The 19,858-nt window shown below is 42.0% G+C and overlaps 1 protein-coding gene across 1 annotated transcript in view; it reads right to left on the bottom strand.

Annotated features, from left to right (window-relative positions):
- The window catches only part of LOC149221411 (Thioredoxin family protein), a 455,192-nt gene that overhangs the window by 113,358 nt on the left and 321,976 nt on the right, over window positions 1-19,858 (bottom strand). The window contains exons 9-10 of the mRNA XM_089385096.1: window positions 7,549-7,608; window positions 4,993-5,060 (exon numbers count right to left, since the gene is read on the bottom strand). Coding sequence (XP_089241222.1) covers window positions 4,993-5,060; window positions 7,549-7,608 — 128 coding nt within the window. The remainder of the gene's footprint in view (window positions 1-4,992; window positions 5,061-7,548; window positions 7,609-19,858) is intronic.

The following is a 19,858-nucleotide window of genomic DNA, read 5'->3' as shown; positions in this document are numbered from 1 at the left end:
TAACAGGTGCAGACCCTCTCATTCACAAATGTAAGAGGGAGCTGGCCTCTGAATTTGAAATGAAAGACCTAGGACTGATGCACTACTTCCTAGGACTTGAAGTATGGCAGAAGCCAAGGGAAATTTTCCTATCTCAAGGGAAATATGTGGTAAAGATATTGGAAAGATTTGGTATGATGGACTGCAAGCCTGTGACTACCTTGAGGATCTTAACTTTTAGAAGTTATATGGTAGTGATGTCGAACCAGACTTGGGAAATGCCTCTGAGTTTCAAAAACTCATTCGCATTGATGTTCTTGGTGAACCTCCGTCCGAACATATGTTTTGCAGTTAGCATTGTGAGCTCATATTTGGTTGAGCTTCACTGGATTGATGCCAGGAATCTTCTGAGATGTCTTCAGGACAAAATCTCTCATGGATTAAGATACACTGCCGGAGATGTGAGACTACTTAGATATACTGATGTTGATTGGGCAGGCAGTGTGGTGGACCGTAAGAGCACTTCCGGGTACTGTTTCACCTTGGGATCTGCTTCGATATCCTGGATGAGCAGGAAGCAGAAGTCGGTGGCTTTGAACACCGTCGAAGCAGGATATATTGTTGCTAGCATGACCTCATGTCAGGCAGTCTGGTTGCGAAAGCTCTTTAGTGAGCTGTTTGGATTTACATTGGATACCACTGTGATTCTCTATAACAACCAGAGGTGGGATTCGATTATTGAGGAATCCTGTATTCGTCGATTGCTCCAGCAGATAGACATCATCTTGGATATGGTAAGTTGATGAGCAAGGAGGCTCCATCGCATTAAGATGATGTACAGGTTGATACACCTTGTCAAAGCCCCGAGGAAAGATCTAATCTGTGATTTTCCCAAACGACTTGGAGTCGGTAAGAAACCCTTGTACAAGGGTCCTGCATGTTGCATACATTGAGCTCTGGGAGCTCTGAGGGCTTGCAGTTATTACTGGAGCAACATACGACCACAGGGTGACTCACCCTCCCCTGGTGGTGCACACTGGAACAAGATGATTCGCTCTCTTGTGGGACAAGATGATTCGCTCTCTTGTGGAACAGGATGATTCACTCTCCTGTGTAGCAGGATGATTAGTTCTCCTGTGAGGCCTGGATTGATGTGTTCTCCATGGCGATTGTAGCAGGATTGATGTGTTCTCCTGTGAGGCCTGGATTGATGTGTTCTCCATGGCAATTGTGTCAGGATTGATTTGTTCTCCTGTGAGGACAGGATTGATTAGTTCTCCTGTCGAGGCATCCTACCCATGCAGTCTGGGACTCATGGGAAGTACCTCTCATCTGATCAATGAGCAAAGAAATGAAGTTAGGGACCATAGTAGTACCGATGGACGCATCGTTGTAACTACCGTACTCCCTACGCTAGGATGACCTCCATTGATCTGGGATCAATGATACTGGTCTGGGACCAGTGGTAGGAGTTGTACCATACTATGACGCTGACTTCGGGTCGGTTGAGACTGGTCTGGGATCAGTGGTACATACTCTGAGACTGACTTTGAGCCAGTGGAGGATGATATTGGTCTAGGACCATTGGAGTTGTACTCACTATGACGCTGACTTTGGGTTGGTTGAGACTGGTCTGGGACCAATGGTACATACTCTGAGACTGACTTTGAGTGAGTATGATACATCCTCGATCATTTCTTCTTCTTCATAATTCGGACAAAAGCAGAGTAGAACAGAACAATGCAAGAGCAGAGCAGAACAGAACAAAACAGTACAGATCAGTGCAGGGCAGAACAAGACAAAGCAGAACAGGCAAAATAGAGCAGAGCAGGGCAAGGGTCAGGCTGTACAAGGTAGTGCATTTGATGGATGAATAGTAACGACCAACAGACAGATTGCAGATGAAGTTCTCCATGGTTGAGAGGGAGTGTTAAAATTGGCAACCATGGCAAAACTTCATGTGGGTCATCTTATTCATGGCTAATAATATTTTTATTAGATTCCTCTCGTCGAGAGGTGTAGGATTGATATAAAGATCATCCAATTCCGATAAGTATTCATGGAGATATGAATTTATTTTGATTATGGAATTATTATCAAGCCAACCTACAACTCATGTAGGCTCAGAAGCCCAACAGTCGCATCTATTCACCCACCAACGTTGTGTATAAATATAAGAGGACTTTTCCTCATTTGGAATCACTCATCTCATCACATCTCTCTCTCTCTACTGCGCAGATATGAGTCTCTTCTCTACTGCGCTGAAATGGGTCTCTCTCTTTCACACATGTGAAGCCGGAAGCTGTTGAATTTGAAGCTGCAACTGCAGAAGTAAAGATTGACTTGCGTGGCCTAGAAGATCTCCTCTTTGGAACTGCGTTGTAGGTTCATCTGAACCTCCTTTGAAAGCCACAACTTTTGGTGGTGGAATGAAGTCAATCCGACGAACGGTTTGCAAGATATCGACTGCCCTAGTTTGAAGCCGGAAACTGCTAAAACTGAAGCTGCAACTGGAGAAGTAAAGATTGACTTGCGTGGCCTAGAAGATCTCCTCATCTGAACTGCGCTGTAGGTTCATATGAACCTCCTCTGGAAGCCGAAACTTTTGGTGGTGGAATGAAGTCAATCCGACTGTCGGTTTGTGAGATATGGTCTGCCCTAGTTTGATAATGAAGCCGCTAATGCTGATGCTACTGATCTAGGGTTTGCTACTGTTGATATGAATCAGATTTATTGTAATATTTCTCTCTGCTGAATTATTGAAGATAAAAGAAGAATTGATCAAAGGGTTTCTCCACACTTTGTGGGGTTTGTCCCTGGCTAGCCGCCACATCTTGTGTCTCTTGTCTTGGCTTGTTTTCTGTCGATCGTTTAATGTTCTATCTGCACTTTACTTTATGTACATGTGATTGCTAATCGGTGGAATATAATAAGAAAAAGAAGTAAACTGTTATAAGTATAGAACATACCATAACTTAACAGGAAGTCAGCGCAAAAGAGATCGAAGTCATCAAAGGGCTAGAAGAGCCCTATCTCTCCTATCACATGAATCTACATCCTGAAGCGGAAGGTTCTGTCTTCGCAGCCCTATAACTGTCATTCCTTTGACATCACCAAATCTCAGATCAAGAGGCTGTTGTGTGTGTGATGGGTCTACACGAAGTGCGAAGATAGAAAGAGGCTAGAAGAGCCTATCCGAGACCATCATTACTGACTGTCATACTCTTGCTACAGATCTGATATACTGTTCAGAATTGCAGAAGGATACATTATGTTTGGGTACATGGTTGGAGGTATTGTCATCTGATGTTGAAGGTATTATTGAGTCAATGGTTGGGTCATGTAATTTCTCAATAAAGATTCTATAAGAAAGAGTTCAAAGGGTTTTTCCTCTCACAGTTTGGAGAGGTTTTTGCCCTGGCATGGTGCCAATATCTCACGTACTTGTGCATTTTGATCTTCTTGTTTGGTAGCTGGTTGATGATAATAATTCTTGTAAACAATAAGGAACAGAATCTAAAGACATAATATCACAAGCAGTTCTCACAGTTAAGAGAAAATCGAATATTTTAAATTGCCCTTCTTTTCTCAACAGACTTAACCAACAAAATCCCACCTAGAATCCGATCGACATCTGGGAGAGAAGCAAACCAATGCATCAAGGGGTATTGAATGTTACAATTGTCACAAGCATGATCACTATGCTCGATATTGTTCGAGAAAGAGAGATGCTCCATGATCCGACTGAAGCAACAGCAACCACAGGTACATTGATAGAAGAAGAAGTGATCATGGAAGAAAGCAAGATGATAGAAGAGGGAGAGACGATCGAAGGAAAAGAGATACTCTGGATGATCATGAAGAAAGTCCTCGTCCTCAAAAGAAGTCAAGAAAAGCCAGGTATGAAAGTAATGTAGCTACTAGTCAATCTGAATACATTCTTATTTCAGCCCTTTCTGGTTCTTCTCCTCCGGATCTATAAAATGGCTTTGCACCTATTCAATGCAAGTTTTCAGACACAAGAATACAATGTACTCCTAATCTCCCATACACAACCAATAAAATCCCACCTAGAATCCAATCGGCCTCTAAGAGATAAGCCAACCAATGCCATAGAGTAGTTTGATCATATGGACTAGTGGGTGCATAGAAACAATTAAAAAGGTGGCCCACACACACCTGTGTAAAGGATCTGTTACCATAATTAACCAAAGAAGATTGTTACCACTATGCAATAGCTAATGCTACGCCCCCGTGAACTCCTTTAAACCTGGGCCACTTCTCTGATGACATTATTGATCTTAGCATTGGTGAATTTACATGACAGATGGATCTACAGACTCTTCTTAGGCACAAAATAGCGTGAGTCATAAATTCCAGCTACTTGTTGGTGATCTGACCAGATTTCTTATGTGGGGTTACTTATTTTAATGGTCTTTACCTACAGAGTTGTTCTCAATTGCACAGGGTATTTGTCATGGATTTACATCTGTTCCCTTATGTTAGGATATGATGCATTTTATTCATTTCATTTCTGCTTTAGGTCGGACATTCCTTATGCATTCCTTACTTATGTAGTATCATTTATTGCATTTTCAAGTTCAATCAACCTACTTTGGTCTTCAGTGAACATTAATGAAAAAATCATTTCTTTGCATCTCAAAATGCATATAATGGATTTACTCATCCTATCTTCATTTAAGTTTGGTTTAAGACCTTTTACACAGAACAAATTAGAAAGGCCTTTCTAATTCTATATGAAGCAGAGATTGGGTATGTTATTATTCTGTGAATGGCCTATATAGAGAGTTTCTTGTCTATTAAATGTCTTGTGAACCCATACTTAAGTCAAACAGAGTGGTATAAGATGACATCCATTGGATGCAACAACTTTTCGGTGAAAGCATAGCACAATAAATTATAGCTTTCATTCAACCACTACAAAAATACAAGTAGAAAAGTAAAGGTGCTCAAACTCTACCGAAAGCTTTTATTTAAGGATTTAAAAGATACCAGTGATATAGGTGTGGCAACTCTAGCTCCACTAATGCTTCTCTGACGATTTTGCAGAAAGGAGAGGCCTACAGACAACAATTTTTTCTTATCATTTAAGCAATGCTGTAAGCATTAAGCACAATACTTCAAATAGATTTTAAGGTAGAAAATGAGATAAAAATAGCAGAAAGAAGATAAAATGGTATAGGAATTTCATCAATATAAGTATTAAGAAGAAACTCTTGCGATGAACTTGTAAACTATATCAACATGTGTAGCAATTTATTAAATTGAATTGAAGCCTAATAGTGATAGTTTCCTCTTATCCAAAGCCGATCCATCAAATCAAGGAGTTTTCTCCTATCACCTATGCATACAAGCTCAAAGCATAAAAGCTAAAACATTACATCACAACCAAAAGAAGTTCTGCAATGATTTTTGGTATTTTTCTCATGGTTGATATAGTGTTCGTATGCTGCCAAGCCTAGAAAGCACTCCCAAAATTTAGGTCCTGACCAACTCAACTTCTAGGTAAGGGATCCTTTTGAAACACAATAACCAATCCTAAAGGCTAAAATATTAATAAGCTTGTTCATGATTTCAAATTTGACCTAAGATATGCCATTCTTACAAGTAGATTATCAAAATGAAATTACACTTTATCTTGAGGACCAAATGCAAATAAAACCTTTGCATCATATTACTCTTAGGGGTTGCCAATTCTGTCAGGACACATACATTGCACAACTGAGATTCTGATTTTCTTACAATGGACACTCGCAAGAGAGAAGTGTATGATTTGTGGAACATTTAAGCAATGTACATCATGCTAAAAATATAACTAAAATTCTTTGCTTTTCAGCTCATCCAGAGACAGCCATGTTGTAACTTCTCTGTAATTCATATCCTTAAGTTACTACCTTGCCCTTCCTCTACATCCTCCATATTTCCTTGAACCACGTCAAACTTCATTGGTCAAAGTGTCTTCCTTCTCCTTCACATGTGTGAACATAAACATTCTTCTCTTGGACAGATCCAAATGATGATCCAAATGAGAAGATCTTCTTGTCAATTTATATGTGTTTTATCTTGTGGGTTTTGAGTCTTGACCAAGAGTCAAACCCTTCCAATTGGTGGGGCCGACTTCTCAGATTTGGAGCCTACATAAAGAATAAAATATTAACTTCTTTCCCTTTGACTTTGTTGACTTAAATACAGACTGCAGCTACACTATTTCAACATTATATTCAAAACATGTCCACCTTCCCTGAGATGCTCCACCATCAAAGCAATTGAGGAAACAAGAAAAGATCTTCGATGTCTTAAACAATTGTGTCATTGTAAAACAATCTATCCATCCTAGTTTGATTTTTTTTCAAGACTATTTCTTGATAAGACTCTTGAATTTAACTTCTTTTATTATGGCTCCAAGTATGTCTTTGATATGACTCCAAGTTGTTTTGGAATTTTGATTCTTTAGAATGTAAACAAAGCATATTATCTTTTCTCAAGGTAATGTTGACGCTGGTAAGTTCCTTTGAAAAAAAGGTTCCTTTGTGATTTGCTTCCTGTTGAACTCAACTCCATGATACTCCCGGTTAATCTTAAGTTGTGTATTTAGATTTTTGTCAAATAATTGTTGAAAATTTGTTAATCAATCATTTTTGCTAGTAGCAACAAGTGAGCTGCTAATTTAGTTCAATTTGTAGAGGTCTCTTTCCACAACTTGCATTTCACCTTTGGAAAACTTCCCTAATTCAATTGGGTTAGTAGGTTTCTCTTTGTTAATGACTTGCATTTCAACTTTTGGAATTCATGTTTGCTTTCATTTGTTGCATTTGACTTTGATGAGCAAACTTCAATTTTGATTTCATCGACAATCATTTTCCTTATCTTGTCTCATAAAACATTGTCAACATTTCTCTATTTCTCCCCTTGAACTACTTGTTCACACTCATCATATGGTTGTAATTCTAGGTAATACCAGATTATAACAACTTGTAGTGTTGTTGCTTGATCTGATTTGCAAGTGATAAATTGTTTTCTTTCATTCCCATAATTGTTTTTTGAATCCATTTCATTGTTAATATACTCTTCCAATTTACACTATACTATAAGCACCTAATATTAAAAATCTCCATTAGCATGCTCAAGATCTTCCAAATTCTATGTTTCTTATCCTTTTGATGATTTACTACCCAATTTAAATCATAGACTTCAATGGTCAGAAATTTGTTTTCATCTTATAGACAAGAGTTAGTTTAGAAATCTCATTTGACGTTCGTCAAATTCCTTCTTCAATCACTTACATCGTTCCCTAAATAATGTGTAAAGATTGTTACAATGCTTACTTTTGCTTACACTACAATATTACTTAACTAACATGAACTATAAATTCATTTATACTAGGATTGAGAATTGAGTCTATTGTTTCTTCATTTTTCCCTCTTCATTAAACGTCTTTTTCCTTCAGAAAATATGTGCAATATATTTTTGAACCAATATACACACAACACAACTAATATGTTAAGAAATTTGTTTAAAATTGTGTAATAACTCAATAAACATACTAACCTCATAAGCCCACAACTCAAGTGGTTTTTCTGGAAGCCTTGCTGGAGTATATATTGACCCCTGATGAATATAAACATAATTGTCAATATAAAAATTTCAACTTTTTTTTTTTATTTCCAACAAGATAAATGGAAGGATCTCATGTACATATACTCAATAGAATCATTTTCTTTAAGTTAAAAAGCAACAGTTCGTGAAATTTCACACACGTGTGCTATTAAGTAGAAAAGTTGCAGACAAGAAATACTTTATATTATTTACTGTGTACAGATTAAAAATACAAGTTATATGGCTAGTGATAGAGGCATATATTCATGGCAGCCAACATTAGTAACTAAATGCATATGTGACATAATGTATAACGTAGGTCACTTTATATGACCACTAACTCAAAAGTACTATGTTAAACAACATACATCATAGTTTGAGCATCATATGGCTATACTCTATCACCCTCCTTCAGAGGTCATATGTGAAACTACTCCAAGTTTATCCTAAAGTCTAAAACCTTTTGGACTATGTAATGTTCCAACACTAAAATAACACAAAATTTACTTTAAAATTGAAACATTCATGTAGCAGACTTTTAACAAACAGTTTGCATGCAAACTTAGTCACATTCCCAGAAGTTTACTCCAGCAGAATATTCATAAATTTTACCAAGCATGTTGTAAACAAACTTTGCACAGCAAGATAAAATGCACAGAGGTTTTCACTCCAAAATATAGCACGATTTTCTATTAGAAGGATTGGTGTTTTTACAAAATCGGAGTGAGGAAACCTGGTAATGATTTTTCTGAAGTTGACACTCCCAACTCGGCCCTCTATAATGTCCCAAACTAGAAAAAACAGTGATATGCAAAGCAAACAATAAATACAACACCAGAAAATTTAAACATTCAGTGCACACCCATGTAAAGACCAGATATGATAACCAGTTGAGCCATCTTATTAAGAAATGGGAGCAATAGTACAATAGTGTGGAAGAAGTACACCTGGGCTTGCTTAAATGGCAAGCATGACAAGGCCCAGGTGATAAAATGACAAGCCCAGATGGTAGAATCAACTGCTACAATGATGCCTTGCACTGCCCCAGTAAAAGTTAAAACTACATTGTCTGCGCGAAATATGCTGCCAGAAACCCCACCTTCGGTGCTCAGAAAATTCCACCAAATTAACCCCAAGCTCCTCAAACAAAACCCACCAAAACCCAGAAAGGGTTTGGCCTGGTTTTGACCCCGGAAATTTGGCCCCCAAGTACCACGTCCTCCTCCAGTTGCTGGAAAATATGCCCTGCCTGCAGCTCCAGTAAAATCCCTCCCAAATCACTCCAAAAATGCTCATATACACTCCCCCAAGGTTCTTATTACTCCCAGCAAACTCTTGCCCCACAAATTGACCCACAAACTCCCACATGTGCCAAGTGAAAGACTTCTGCGTTGGCCCTAGATGCTGCAATTCGTACTACTCTTAAGCAGCCATCTCCTGCTCCCAAACTCCTCCCAAAGGCTAGTATCCCACTGAAACTTTGTTACCATTCAAACCAACCGGGGACCTAAAAGGGTTTCCTAAGAGAGCAACTACTAGGTTAAGGGCAACGGTGAAGGCTTAGCCCACTGTCACGATAGCTAAGTCTCCCTGCTCTGTACGGACTTTCACCGATGGGAGGAGTCTTGATAGTGTAGGGATCACTTGTAAAGTATATGTCAATGGATAGGTGGAAAGTGACCCTGGAAAACCCTTTCCCAAGGATGGAGTGAAGAATGGAACTTGCTTGCTCTTTAAGCAAGGCACTTGATCCTCCAAGGGTAAGGGGTGAGGATTGGAGGGTTGAGGGAGAAGGAATAGGCTTATAAACGAGGTTCTCAATCCCTATAATCCTTGGGAAAATTGGATCCCCAAATGGTCCTTGACAAATAATCTTTATTGGGAAGTGGGACCACACGGGACCAAGTGGACCCAGCCCAAGCTCGAGGATGGAATGTACAAATCAATGATGTTCCTATCCTAGACAAGGTGAAAGGAAAGTACCAAACAAGAATATTTACTTCAAAAGGTTGAATTGATCCTGTTGAGGTCTAGCCTTGGGGATGCCTAGGCAAAATTCAATCCTAGAGCTAGGACTTGGGATTCCCAAATATTCCACCATTAGAATTGCCTCAAATTTGGAGGAGAGGGAGGGGACCCACCAATTCAATAGCCTATATGAGATCGATGTTTTTCCTTGAGTCAATTCCTGGGAAATTGATGCCCTAGGTGACCTTTGTGGGCTAGACCTGGGAAAAACTGATAAAAGGTGAAAAAGGTGAAGGGGATGACCACCCTTTGTAATGATCCTTAATAGGAATACAAGTGATAACAAGCAAATAATACATGCAGCAAATTACAAAAACGAAATATTCAACAAACACCCATATAAACGCTGCAAATGGAGAACTTCTGAGCCATTTTATTATATTTCTGCAAGTCAAATACAATAGATGATGGAATGGTGCACCTGGGCTTGTTTGAAATGACAAGAAGGACCAAACCCGGGTAGGAAAATGGCTGAGCTGAAGGTTTCCCAGCTGTTGCACCAATCTGCACTGCGCTGCCTAGAAACTGTTGCTCTACTGAAGTTCAAATGGCTAGAAGGTGCACTGAAACTGCCCATAAATTTATATGCTTTTAACCCCAGACTCCTTGGCCAAAACCCACGAAAACCCAGAAATAGTTTGGCCCGATTTGGACTTCCCAAAATCGACCACCAAAGGCACTATTCAACCCCTAGCAATTGTATACTATTTGCTGCAAAGATACGGCTTAGAACCGCACTTCCAGTGCTTAGAAAAATATGAAACTTTATATCTGGGATATTTGTCAAAAACCCAGAAAAACCTAGAAAGGATTTTGGTTGGTTTAGACTTCTAATTTTCGACCCCCTCAGAGCCTCACCTCAGCTCTAGTTGCCAATTTTGACTTGCTGGACACTACCTATAAATCCACCTGAAAACTTCTCCAAAATGCTGAGTTCCCCTATGCTATCCAATCCCTGACTCCCCGGATGATATCTTGGCCCAACTCAGCTGCTCCCAAATACCACGAAAATCTGTTGTGTAGCCTTTGCGCTATCCCCCAACCCAGCAGTTCGAATTGCAGGAATGTTGGCTCAACTCGCTATAAAACCCAGCAAGAACGTTGGTCCAATGCTACTACCTCAGCTCCCCAACTCCCGGACAAGCAATCCAATCTTTGCTTTCTTCAATCTCCCTCTACATGTTTCCTGGCTACCCAGGAATACGCACTCCTTGCTCTGCGCTGGTTGGTGGTGTTATGTCACTGCCCCAGAACTCTTGAAATCCTTGTAGAACTGCCTCTCTAAGGCGGGCACGAATGGTCCCCTGAAGTAGAGGTTGAATCTCCCGCTTGAGAGTTTCGTGGCTAAACAGTCGGTTGACTCAGCTAAATAGCAGAGAGAACAGTTAAGTGATTTTGTTTGCAAGATGTATGAATGAATCCCAAAATGAGAGTTGCTCCCTCCTTATAACTCCTTGGGTCTCCCTTCCCTCATGTGGGCCCCTCCATCCACATATTCGACTTTCCTTCCAAGCTATTCGAATGGGCCAATTCGAATTCCCATGTGGGTGGCCCTCCACATTCCACTAGCAACCAAATTAAGTCGAATTGCCTCATAAGTTCCTAAGTCAAAAATGATGGGTTCTCTTCCTTAGCCAAAATTGTGCAAAATTGTGTAGCAACACCCTGTTACAAATGTGTTTGAGAAGGGACGTGACAGTCCTCCCCTCTCAAATGTTGCTTTCCCTCAAGCAACTTCAAAGATGGGTGCTCCAATATGTGCTAACCCTCCCAGGTGGCATCCTCATCCGGCAAGTTCTTTGAACGCTCCAAAAATCATTTGTCCTCAAGCAATGCCTCCTAAGTCCCTAAGTCGAAAATGATGGGTTCTCTTCCTTAGCCAAAATTGTGCAAAATTGTGTAGCAGCACCCTGTTACAAATGTGTTTGAGAAGGGACATGACAGTCCTCCCCTCTCAAATGTTGCTTGCCCTCAAGCAACCTCAAAGATGGGTGCTCCAATATGTGCTAACCCTCACAAGTGGCATCCTCATCTGGGAAGTTCTTCGAATGCTCCAAAAATTGTTTTTCCTCAAGCAATGCCTGAACAAACATCCTCTCTAACTGTTGCTCCCCACTGCCACAGCAACATGTGCCAGGGTCCCAGATGTGCCACTGAATCATCCTTGACCTCAGCACTGTCTTGATATGAAAGAATCCTTCAATACCAGGATCCCAAACCATCCTATCCAACATGAAGCTCCCCTCGCTCCACTCACTATCCTGCCCGGTGCAAGTACCAGCCTGCCCGGTGCAAGTACCAGAAGTACCTTGCTCCATCAGTGACTCGCTAAATCCCAATGGAAGATCTGTATGATCTCCCCTACAATAGCCGACACATCCCTAAAGGTTATTGAGCTATGAAGAGCTGTTACATCCCAGTTCCCCGCTAGTCCCTGAGTGGTGCCACCATGCTGACGCTGCGCTACTCTGACTATGTCATACTCCCCATCGTGTGCAGAAAGTATCCTCCTCTCCTAGAACTTGATGGTGGAATACTGAAAGAGGCGAGACACATCCTACCTGGGCATCTCAATGGCACCAAGGTCTACCCATCTAAATCTAACTCCGAACCTGTGTAGCAATAGAGAATGTTTGCCTCCCAATATGATGAAACCCTCTTTGAACCCCCATGTGTCATCCCAAGAGTGAACTATATCACTCTCTGCCATGACTCCGCTCATCACGAGTGATCTATCGATCAACTGAATCCCTGCATCCTATAGGCAGACCTGCTGTGGCATAGCCCTAACAACCGATGGAATCCCTTTGGCCCTCATCTCTAGTCCTTGCATGCCACCCATATATAGGCTCCAGACATCATGAACTAATCTGAGGCATGCTAAATTGTCCAACACCTGCCACTTTGTAGTACTAATGACTACTGGAAACCACGTGTGCCAAATAGCTACCCCCTCAATGCAACCAATAGATGGATATCTAAGACGCGCAATTGACTCAGTGTATGTAGATCCATCCTGCTCCTACCAACCATCGCCACTAGTTCGGCTACCCGCCCCTTGGAGAATGTGTCGATACAATGTCAGGAACCCGGAGACATACTGGACAACTATCTCAGTCTTACATAGTATCCTATGCTCATGCATGGTCCAGACATGCCCTGTGGAAAGAGTGAAGGATGTCAACCCTGTGACCAGCTCTCCAAGCATAAGATCAGTGATGAATGATATGCCATCCCTGTCAGTGATCAGCTCATCCCTCGACCTGTGGTTGTCAACTTGCACACTGACTCGATACCCCCGTTGAGAAGTCTCCCCTCTATCGCAGCAAGTGTCATCCAAATATCTTGGGTGAGCTCCTCGTCCCCTGCTGCTCGTGCCCAGAGTGTCAAAGGACAACAACCAGATCGCTCGTTCCTATAAGTGACGTAGAAGAGGGTCAGGAGTGTGAGTCCCCGCAGATACCATCAAGTATCGCTCATCTATGTCTCCATCGATCCAGGGTGAACTACACTCAAAGGTATGTCCAATATCTCCATCCATGGGTGTCCTTGGAGGCAACACTCCAAGACTTCGTTGTGCAGCACCATACCCCTCCGCATAGCACTGATCATCCCAGTACTCCTGGACATGCCATTGTACACTACAGCCTACCCCTATACACTGCTGGATACCCTCGGCTGCAACTATGCCTTCCTGTACCATCCTCCTTCCTACCTGTGTCACTACACCTATCACTCCCCGCATGTACTCACTGCAATGTGAGGCACTCCCACTCTGCAACGCAATCCAACACACTACAACACACCACCATGCATCTCCATGCCCACCTGTAGACCACTGCTCAACACTAGATGCTCCCACACATCCCTGGATATGATGGCCTAGAGCTATGTCTCTACGTGTCAGGCCACACCCGATCAGTATCATCACCTCCACCATCGCATCATTATCCCTGCTGATGAATGGATCTTCCCTCCAAATCCCCCCCTGAGGGATCCAAGAAGTGACTCTCCCTATGTGTCAGCAGTGATGCCACCACTGCTCCGCTCCTCTGCGTCCTCTGTGCCCCGCACAAAAGTGAAGAGCCCCTAGCTCCATGCAAGGCACTGTCTGGTGGCCTGCCAATGCCACCTCCTCCAACAAACTCCTACCAGAGTATGCTAATCACTCAGTGATCTCGTGTACAAATGCCATACCAAGAAAACCAAAAGAGTCTGTCCATAAACTGGTCGGCCACTGGTGCCAACCGAAACTCCCCTAGAAAATGTGCATGCTGAACTGCTAGGTCAATTGCACCATCCCGATTGTAGTCGACCGACATACATGGGAAATGATAGGTGGTCCCTTCGAGATCCCAATGCCAGTCGGAGCTTCCAGCATCCCTAGTGCCTGGAAACTCCTGTTAAGCTCCACCTGGGTCCACTACCATCTCCACAGTCCAATCCACCAGGTACCAACTCATAATCTCTTGCCACCCAACCCCAAGGGTGTTGATTTGGGGTAGCATCGGATGTGCTCTAGCCACGAAATTTGGTGGAGTGGTTGGGGAATATGAGATCTCCAATACCCAGAAAGGGTTTGGGCAAATTCTAAACAATTCAGGAAATATTAAAATAATTAATATTTTTAATGGAGTCCCTAAGTCTAAACTTAGGGAAATTAAAATATTAATGTGGATTAATATGAAACTCTGTTAGAATGGTCCAAAAGACATGGATCAAGCCATATCTAAGCTTAGTCATTGATTAGGGACTTAATCTCGGCCGTTGATATGTCAACGAAAAAAGTATAAGAGGAGGCTTGAGGGTCACTTAGAGAACACACCATAGTGATCAGTCATTCTATTCTCTAGAGCGGGGTTTGCTAAGAGAGATAGAATAGTGATCGAAATTGCAGCTGAGGGGCACTGAGTACAAAGAGGCAGAGATAGTTTCAGGAGAGCAGCGCAGGAGCCAAAGAGAGTGATGCAGTAGCATCCAGGGCTCACGCAGAGGCAGCTGGGAGCTGCGCAGTGATTCAAAGAGGCCACCGTTGCTAACGCAGAGGGTCAGAAGGCTAACACAGGGCCTCCTGAGGCTGACACAGGCCCATTCAGGGTGACGCGGGGCTAGCGCTAGGCAGAGAGAGGCTGAGGCAAGTCCAAAAAGGCAGACGTTGGGGTTTCTAGGGCAGATTGGAGTTGAGGAGCTGTCGGAAGGTTATCCGGGGTTTCAGCCGAGACATTTGTCTCTGACTGAGAGGTACTACTGCTAAGGAAATTCTCTGTTGGGTAAGCCAGATTTGGCACCCAGATTGTACTCTGAAATTGCTTAATAAGAAAACCATCAGATAGTTGCACCGGTTTTCCCACATTGGGTTTTTTCGAGGACATTGGTCCAAAAATAACAGTGTCATTTGGTGTAATTGTTTCTGTTTCCTTCAATTATTGATCTGTAATATGTTGAGCATGCACTAGTGTTTATTTTCGGTATTTACATTGTAAATAAATTGTTAAGTAATGGAACAAGTAGGTAGGAATAAACAGATAAAGTGCATGGAGGATTTCTAACTGGTAGACTTAGAAACTTCAACAAAGAGAGGGATCGAATGCACGAACTCTCGCACATAGAACAATCCCAACATGCAGGTGTTGCACCCTGTGCAACTCAGGTTGTCTTATATCACTATCCTAGTCAATACATACAATCTAACTAGGTAGCTCTATCTCCCTCTGTCTAATGGACCAAGGTAACCTAAAAGTGTTGCTAGTCCCATCTATGTATGCTCAAAGAGAGCTTCTCTCACGCTCCAACGTGCACTCTAGCTGCACTAGTTGGGAATCCAACTTCTCCCCAATGTGAGTCCATTTAGCCATGGACTCTGCACAAACCACTCTCATGCCCTCCATCTCTTTGTTCTACTGCAGAATCGCCTCTCACACTAACGTGACCTTCCTTTTTAATGCTAGAAGGTCGGCCTGAAACTGATGGAACTGTCGTGGGCATCTATCACCTATAAACTCGGTCATGGCTCCAAATACCTCAGCAACTATTGGCATCTCATCCAAGGATGGCACCCCCTCAACAAATGGCTCTATGTGAGTAGGCTCTATCCTCTCCACCAGGGTGTCAACCGGGGCTATCAAAGAGGTCTCTAATAAAGGTGACTCTTGTGCCACACTGAGTATATCGATGTGCTCTTGACCATCTTGTGGGATCTCATCATCATGCTCAACATCCTCCTCAGGCTCCTAATATCTAAAGCTAGGTCTCCACCAACAAAAGCGCCCCCGAGTCTCACCCACTAACCGTCTTTGTCCCGTCTAATCCTTTTGAGGAGATCTGGTGCCTTGATCTGGTCGACTTTCCCACATGATGTAGATGGCTGCACCCCCACAGCCTACTCACCTCTAAGGTCTTTGGTGTAAGGGTGAGGATGGATTTGTTCTTTCACCCTCCTCAACTAGGTCAACTTCTCATTGTGCCAATGAATTCTACCCCAGAATTTCTACATACTGGATTTCCCTTTAGCCATGGGTTTGTCTCTAGTTTCACCCATCATTGTGTACTCATACCCAAAACTTCCATGATCTTCTATTTAATTTCCCACAGTTGGGCCAAGATCATGCTCTGATACCACTGTAATGATCCTTAATAGGAATACAAGTGATAACAAGAAAATAATACATGCAACAAATTACAAAAACGAAATATTCAACAAACACCCATATAAAAGCTGCAAATGGAGAACTTCTAAGCCATTTTATTATATTTTTGCAAGTCAAATACAATAGATAATGGAATGGTGCACCTGGGCTTGTCTGAAAGGACAAGAAGGACCAAACCTAGGTAGGAAAATGGCTGAGCTGAAGGCTGCCCAGCTGCTGCACCAATCTGCACTGCGCTGCCCAGAAACTGTTGCTCTACTAAAGTTCGAATGGCTGGAAGGTGCACTAAAACTGCCCAGAAATTTATATGATTTTAACCCCGGACTCCTTGGCCAAAACCCACATAAACTAAGAAATGGTTTGGCTCGATTTGGACTTCCCAAAATCGACCCCCAAAGGCACTATTCAATCCCCAACCATTCTACATTTTCTGTTGCAAAGATATGGCTTAGAACCCCACCTTCGGTGCTCAGAAAATTATGAAACTTTATATCTAGGATCTTTGTCAAAAACCCAGAAAAACCTAGAAAGGATTTTGGCTAGTTTATGCTTCTGATTTTCGACCCCCTTAGAGCCTCACCTCAGCTCTAGTTGCCAATTTCGACCTATTGGAAACTGCGTGTAAATCCACCTAAAAACTTCTCCAAAATGCTGAGTTCACCTGTGTTATCCAATCCCTAACTCCCTGGATGATATCTTGGCCCAACTCAGCTGCTCCCAAGTACCACGAAAATCTGTTGTGTGGCCTCTGTGTTGTCCCCCAACCCAACAGTTTGAATTGCTGGAATGCTGGCTCAGCTAGCTGTAAAACCCAACATCGATTTTGTTAAACTTCCTTAATTTTCCAAAATTAGGGCTCCACATTGAGACCCGTGTGTCCCTATCCATCTCATCATTATTCACATGACCCCTATCAATTGAAGGATGTACCTAGGACCTATCTTTTCCCTTAGGAGTTGAGAACACCTAATAAGGTTGTTTATTAACCAGTCCTACCTAGGGAGGTAACACTATTACAAGCTAAAAGCCCCAAATTTGGAAGAGAAGCCCATTATGAAGTCTCAATGTGCCCTTGATTAACCCGCTTGGTTAAATTAGCTGCACAAATGAATTATTGTATCTGATGGTGAGGAAGTGCATTAGATCTTATATCTAATTGGCAATTGGTTTCAAAATGGGTTGGACAAATTAACTGGGGCCCAAGCCCACCAAAAGATCCCATTAACACTCCCAGGGGATGTGTTGAGAGCCATGGGATCCATCATCATTTAGAGCATCATTTCATGCCATGGGCATCCTCAGCGCCTTCAGGAACTTGTTCATTGCCCTGCTATGAAAATTTCTAAACTGAAATTCTATCACTACAACAACTGATTTATTTCACCTACTTATTATTCTCAATAAATTATTTACGAAATTCCTTTAGCATATATTAAAATAAATTCTACTTCAGTTATCACACAATTACCTAAACAAAAATACATGCACAAGAATCAATCACATCGACACAATTATTTTTGGACAATTGTCCCTGGAAAAACCCAATGCAGGAAAATCGGTGCAGCAAATGAGGGCTTTATTAATCTTCAACAACAATTTCTTTTACAAGGAATGGTTTTACAGAGAAACTGAATGAAAACACATGAGACTTTACCTCTGAGACCATCTAACACTTTGGAGACCCTGCTCCCACTTCTGTGTCACCCCTGCATCACTATGATTGACCCAGTGTGGCTCTGAGTGGCTCTGCGTCCGTCTGTGTCAGCCTGCGTAGGCTCTGCGTCTCTCTTTCTGCACTATCTTCCACTGCCCCTGCGTCACCTCCACCTGGATCACTGCCTGTTGCTAAAGCCTTCCTCTTCCTCCACCCAACAACTCCCTCTAAAATGGATCTCCTCTTACTTGAGAATCGAATTTCCTTGAGATACTGAGTATGTCGGTGTGTCTCCCAATGACCCCCAAGTCTCTTCTTATACTTTTCCTATTGATGAATCAATGACTGAGATTAAGTCCCTAATCAATGGCTAAGATTAAAACAGACTTGATCCTCGTCTCTTAGAAGCTTCTCATCCTTATCTTTATTAATACCCATTAATATTTTTATTTTCCTAAGTTTAGACTTAGGAACCCATTAAAATATTAATTAGTTTAATAACTCCTCATCCAAATGGAATTTCCCAAAACGATTTTTGGGTCTTGGAGATCTCAAGTGCCTTAGCCTCTCCTCCAAATTTCAAGGCTAGAATTCATCCGATGCTACCAAAAATCAACACCTACATTATTTGCGAGATGATGCACTTGGACCAGTGTGCCCTGGACGGCTTAGTATGATCATGGCAATTGATCCAAGGATCATATGAGGTTTGTATTACCCTTGAGACATAGGAGGGCAGGCACCATCACCAGAGCCCCCATTCGAAGCATTATACATGATTTTCTTTCATCTAGAGACCCATGAGACCAACAGTTGTGCAGGTGCCCCAAACCCACTTTGGGCCCCCACATGATGACTTGCATGAAAAATTAGGGGCCATCCCCTAATTAATCTTTATTGGAGCCCTCTGTAATATTCCTAATTAGCTATGGCTAATTGGAATATTCGATTTTGTTCAATTTTTGCCCTCTATAGTTAATTGTAAATAAAAAAAAAGTGAGGAAGGGGGACATAACTCACTTTAGAATAAAAAGTCACTTCCTAGGTAGCACAAAGCAGTGTTGAAAATATCGGTATCGGCAAAATATCGGCGAGGGTCCAGAAAATATCTTATCGGCAATATCGGCGAAAATATCGGCAAAATATCGGCAAATATCGGCAAGCATAAAATTTTTTTTTTTCAAATTTTTAAATATAGCCGATATTTTGCCGATATTTTCCGATATTTGCCGATATTTTGAAAATATCGCGATATTATCAAAACAAAAAATATCGCGATATTTTCTCGGCGATATATCGTTTTGCCGAAAATATCGCGATATTTTCGAATATCGTCGATATTATCAACAGTGGCACAAAGTTGTGACTTAAAGGGGAGCCAAGAGGGCCAAAGGGGGACGCAGAAATGGAGCCCACGTAGACACAGGAGAGACTGCGCAGGAGGGAAGAACACGTGGCAAGAGGAGAAGCACGTAGGAGGAGGTGAGCCTAGGGATTGTGAGAGGCAGAGGCTATAAAATAGAGAGGAAACCCTCATTTTGGATCATTCAGTTATGTGCATTTTGAGCTAGTCATTCGACTTCTGAGCATGCTCATTGTTTAGCTAGTCTGCAGCATTGTTTAGTGCATTGACTGTCTCCGTTCGGAGATCTCACCCTTAGCCCTGGGGGACTTCGAGTGCCTGCTCGGACAAAGTATTTATATCAGTATTTCAGCAGCAGTTTCATCAGCATTTTGGAGGACTGTGTAGCACTTGGAGAGGGACACAGTTCTATTTGGTTGTTGTGCTGGATTGGGGTCTTGCAAGTGGGTTTTTACTGTGAGATTGAGCAGGGGTCCAGCTCTTGTCTCATTGGAGGATTTTGGCAAGGTTTCAGGCAGAGTTTAGAGGGATTTCTTCAATGGCAGCACAGGGCATTGAGGAACTGTGCAG

Source organism: Pinus tabuliformis, chromosome Q, assembly GCF_031772625.1.
Source record: "Pinus tabuliformis cultivar Carrire ecotype Pingquan chromosome Q, CPIR1, whole genome shotgun sequence".
Classification (NCBI taxonomy): Eukaryota; Viridiplantae; Streptophyta; class Pinopsida; order Pinales; family Pinaceae; genus Pinus; species Pinus tabuliformis.
This window is presented reverse-complemented; position numbering and strand designations above follow the sequence as displayed.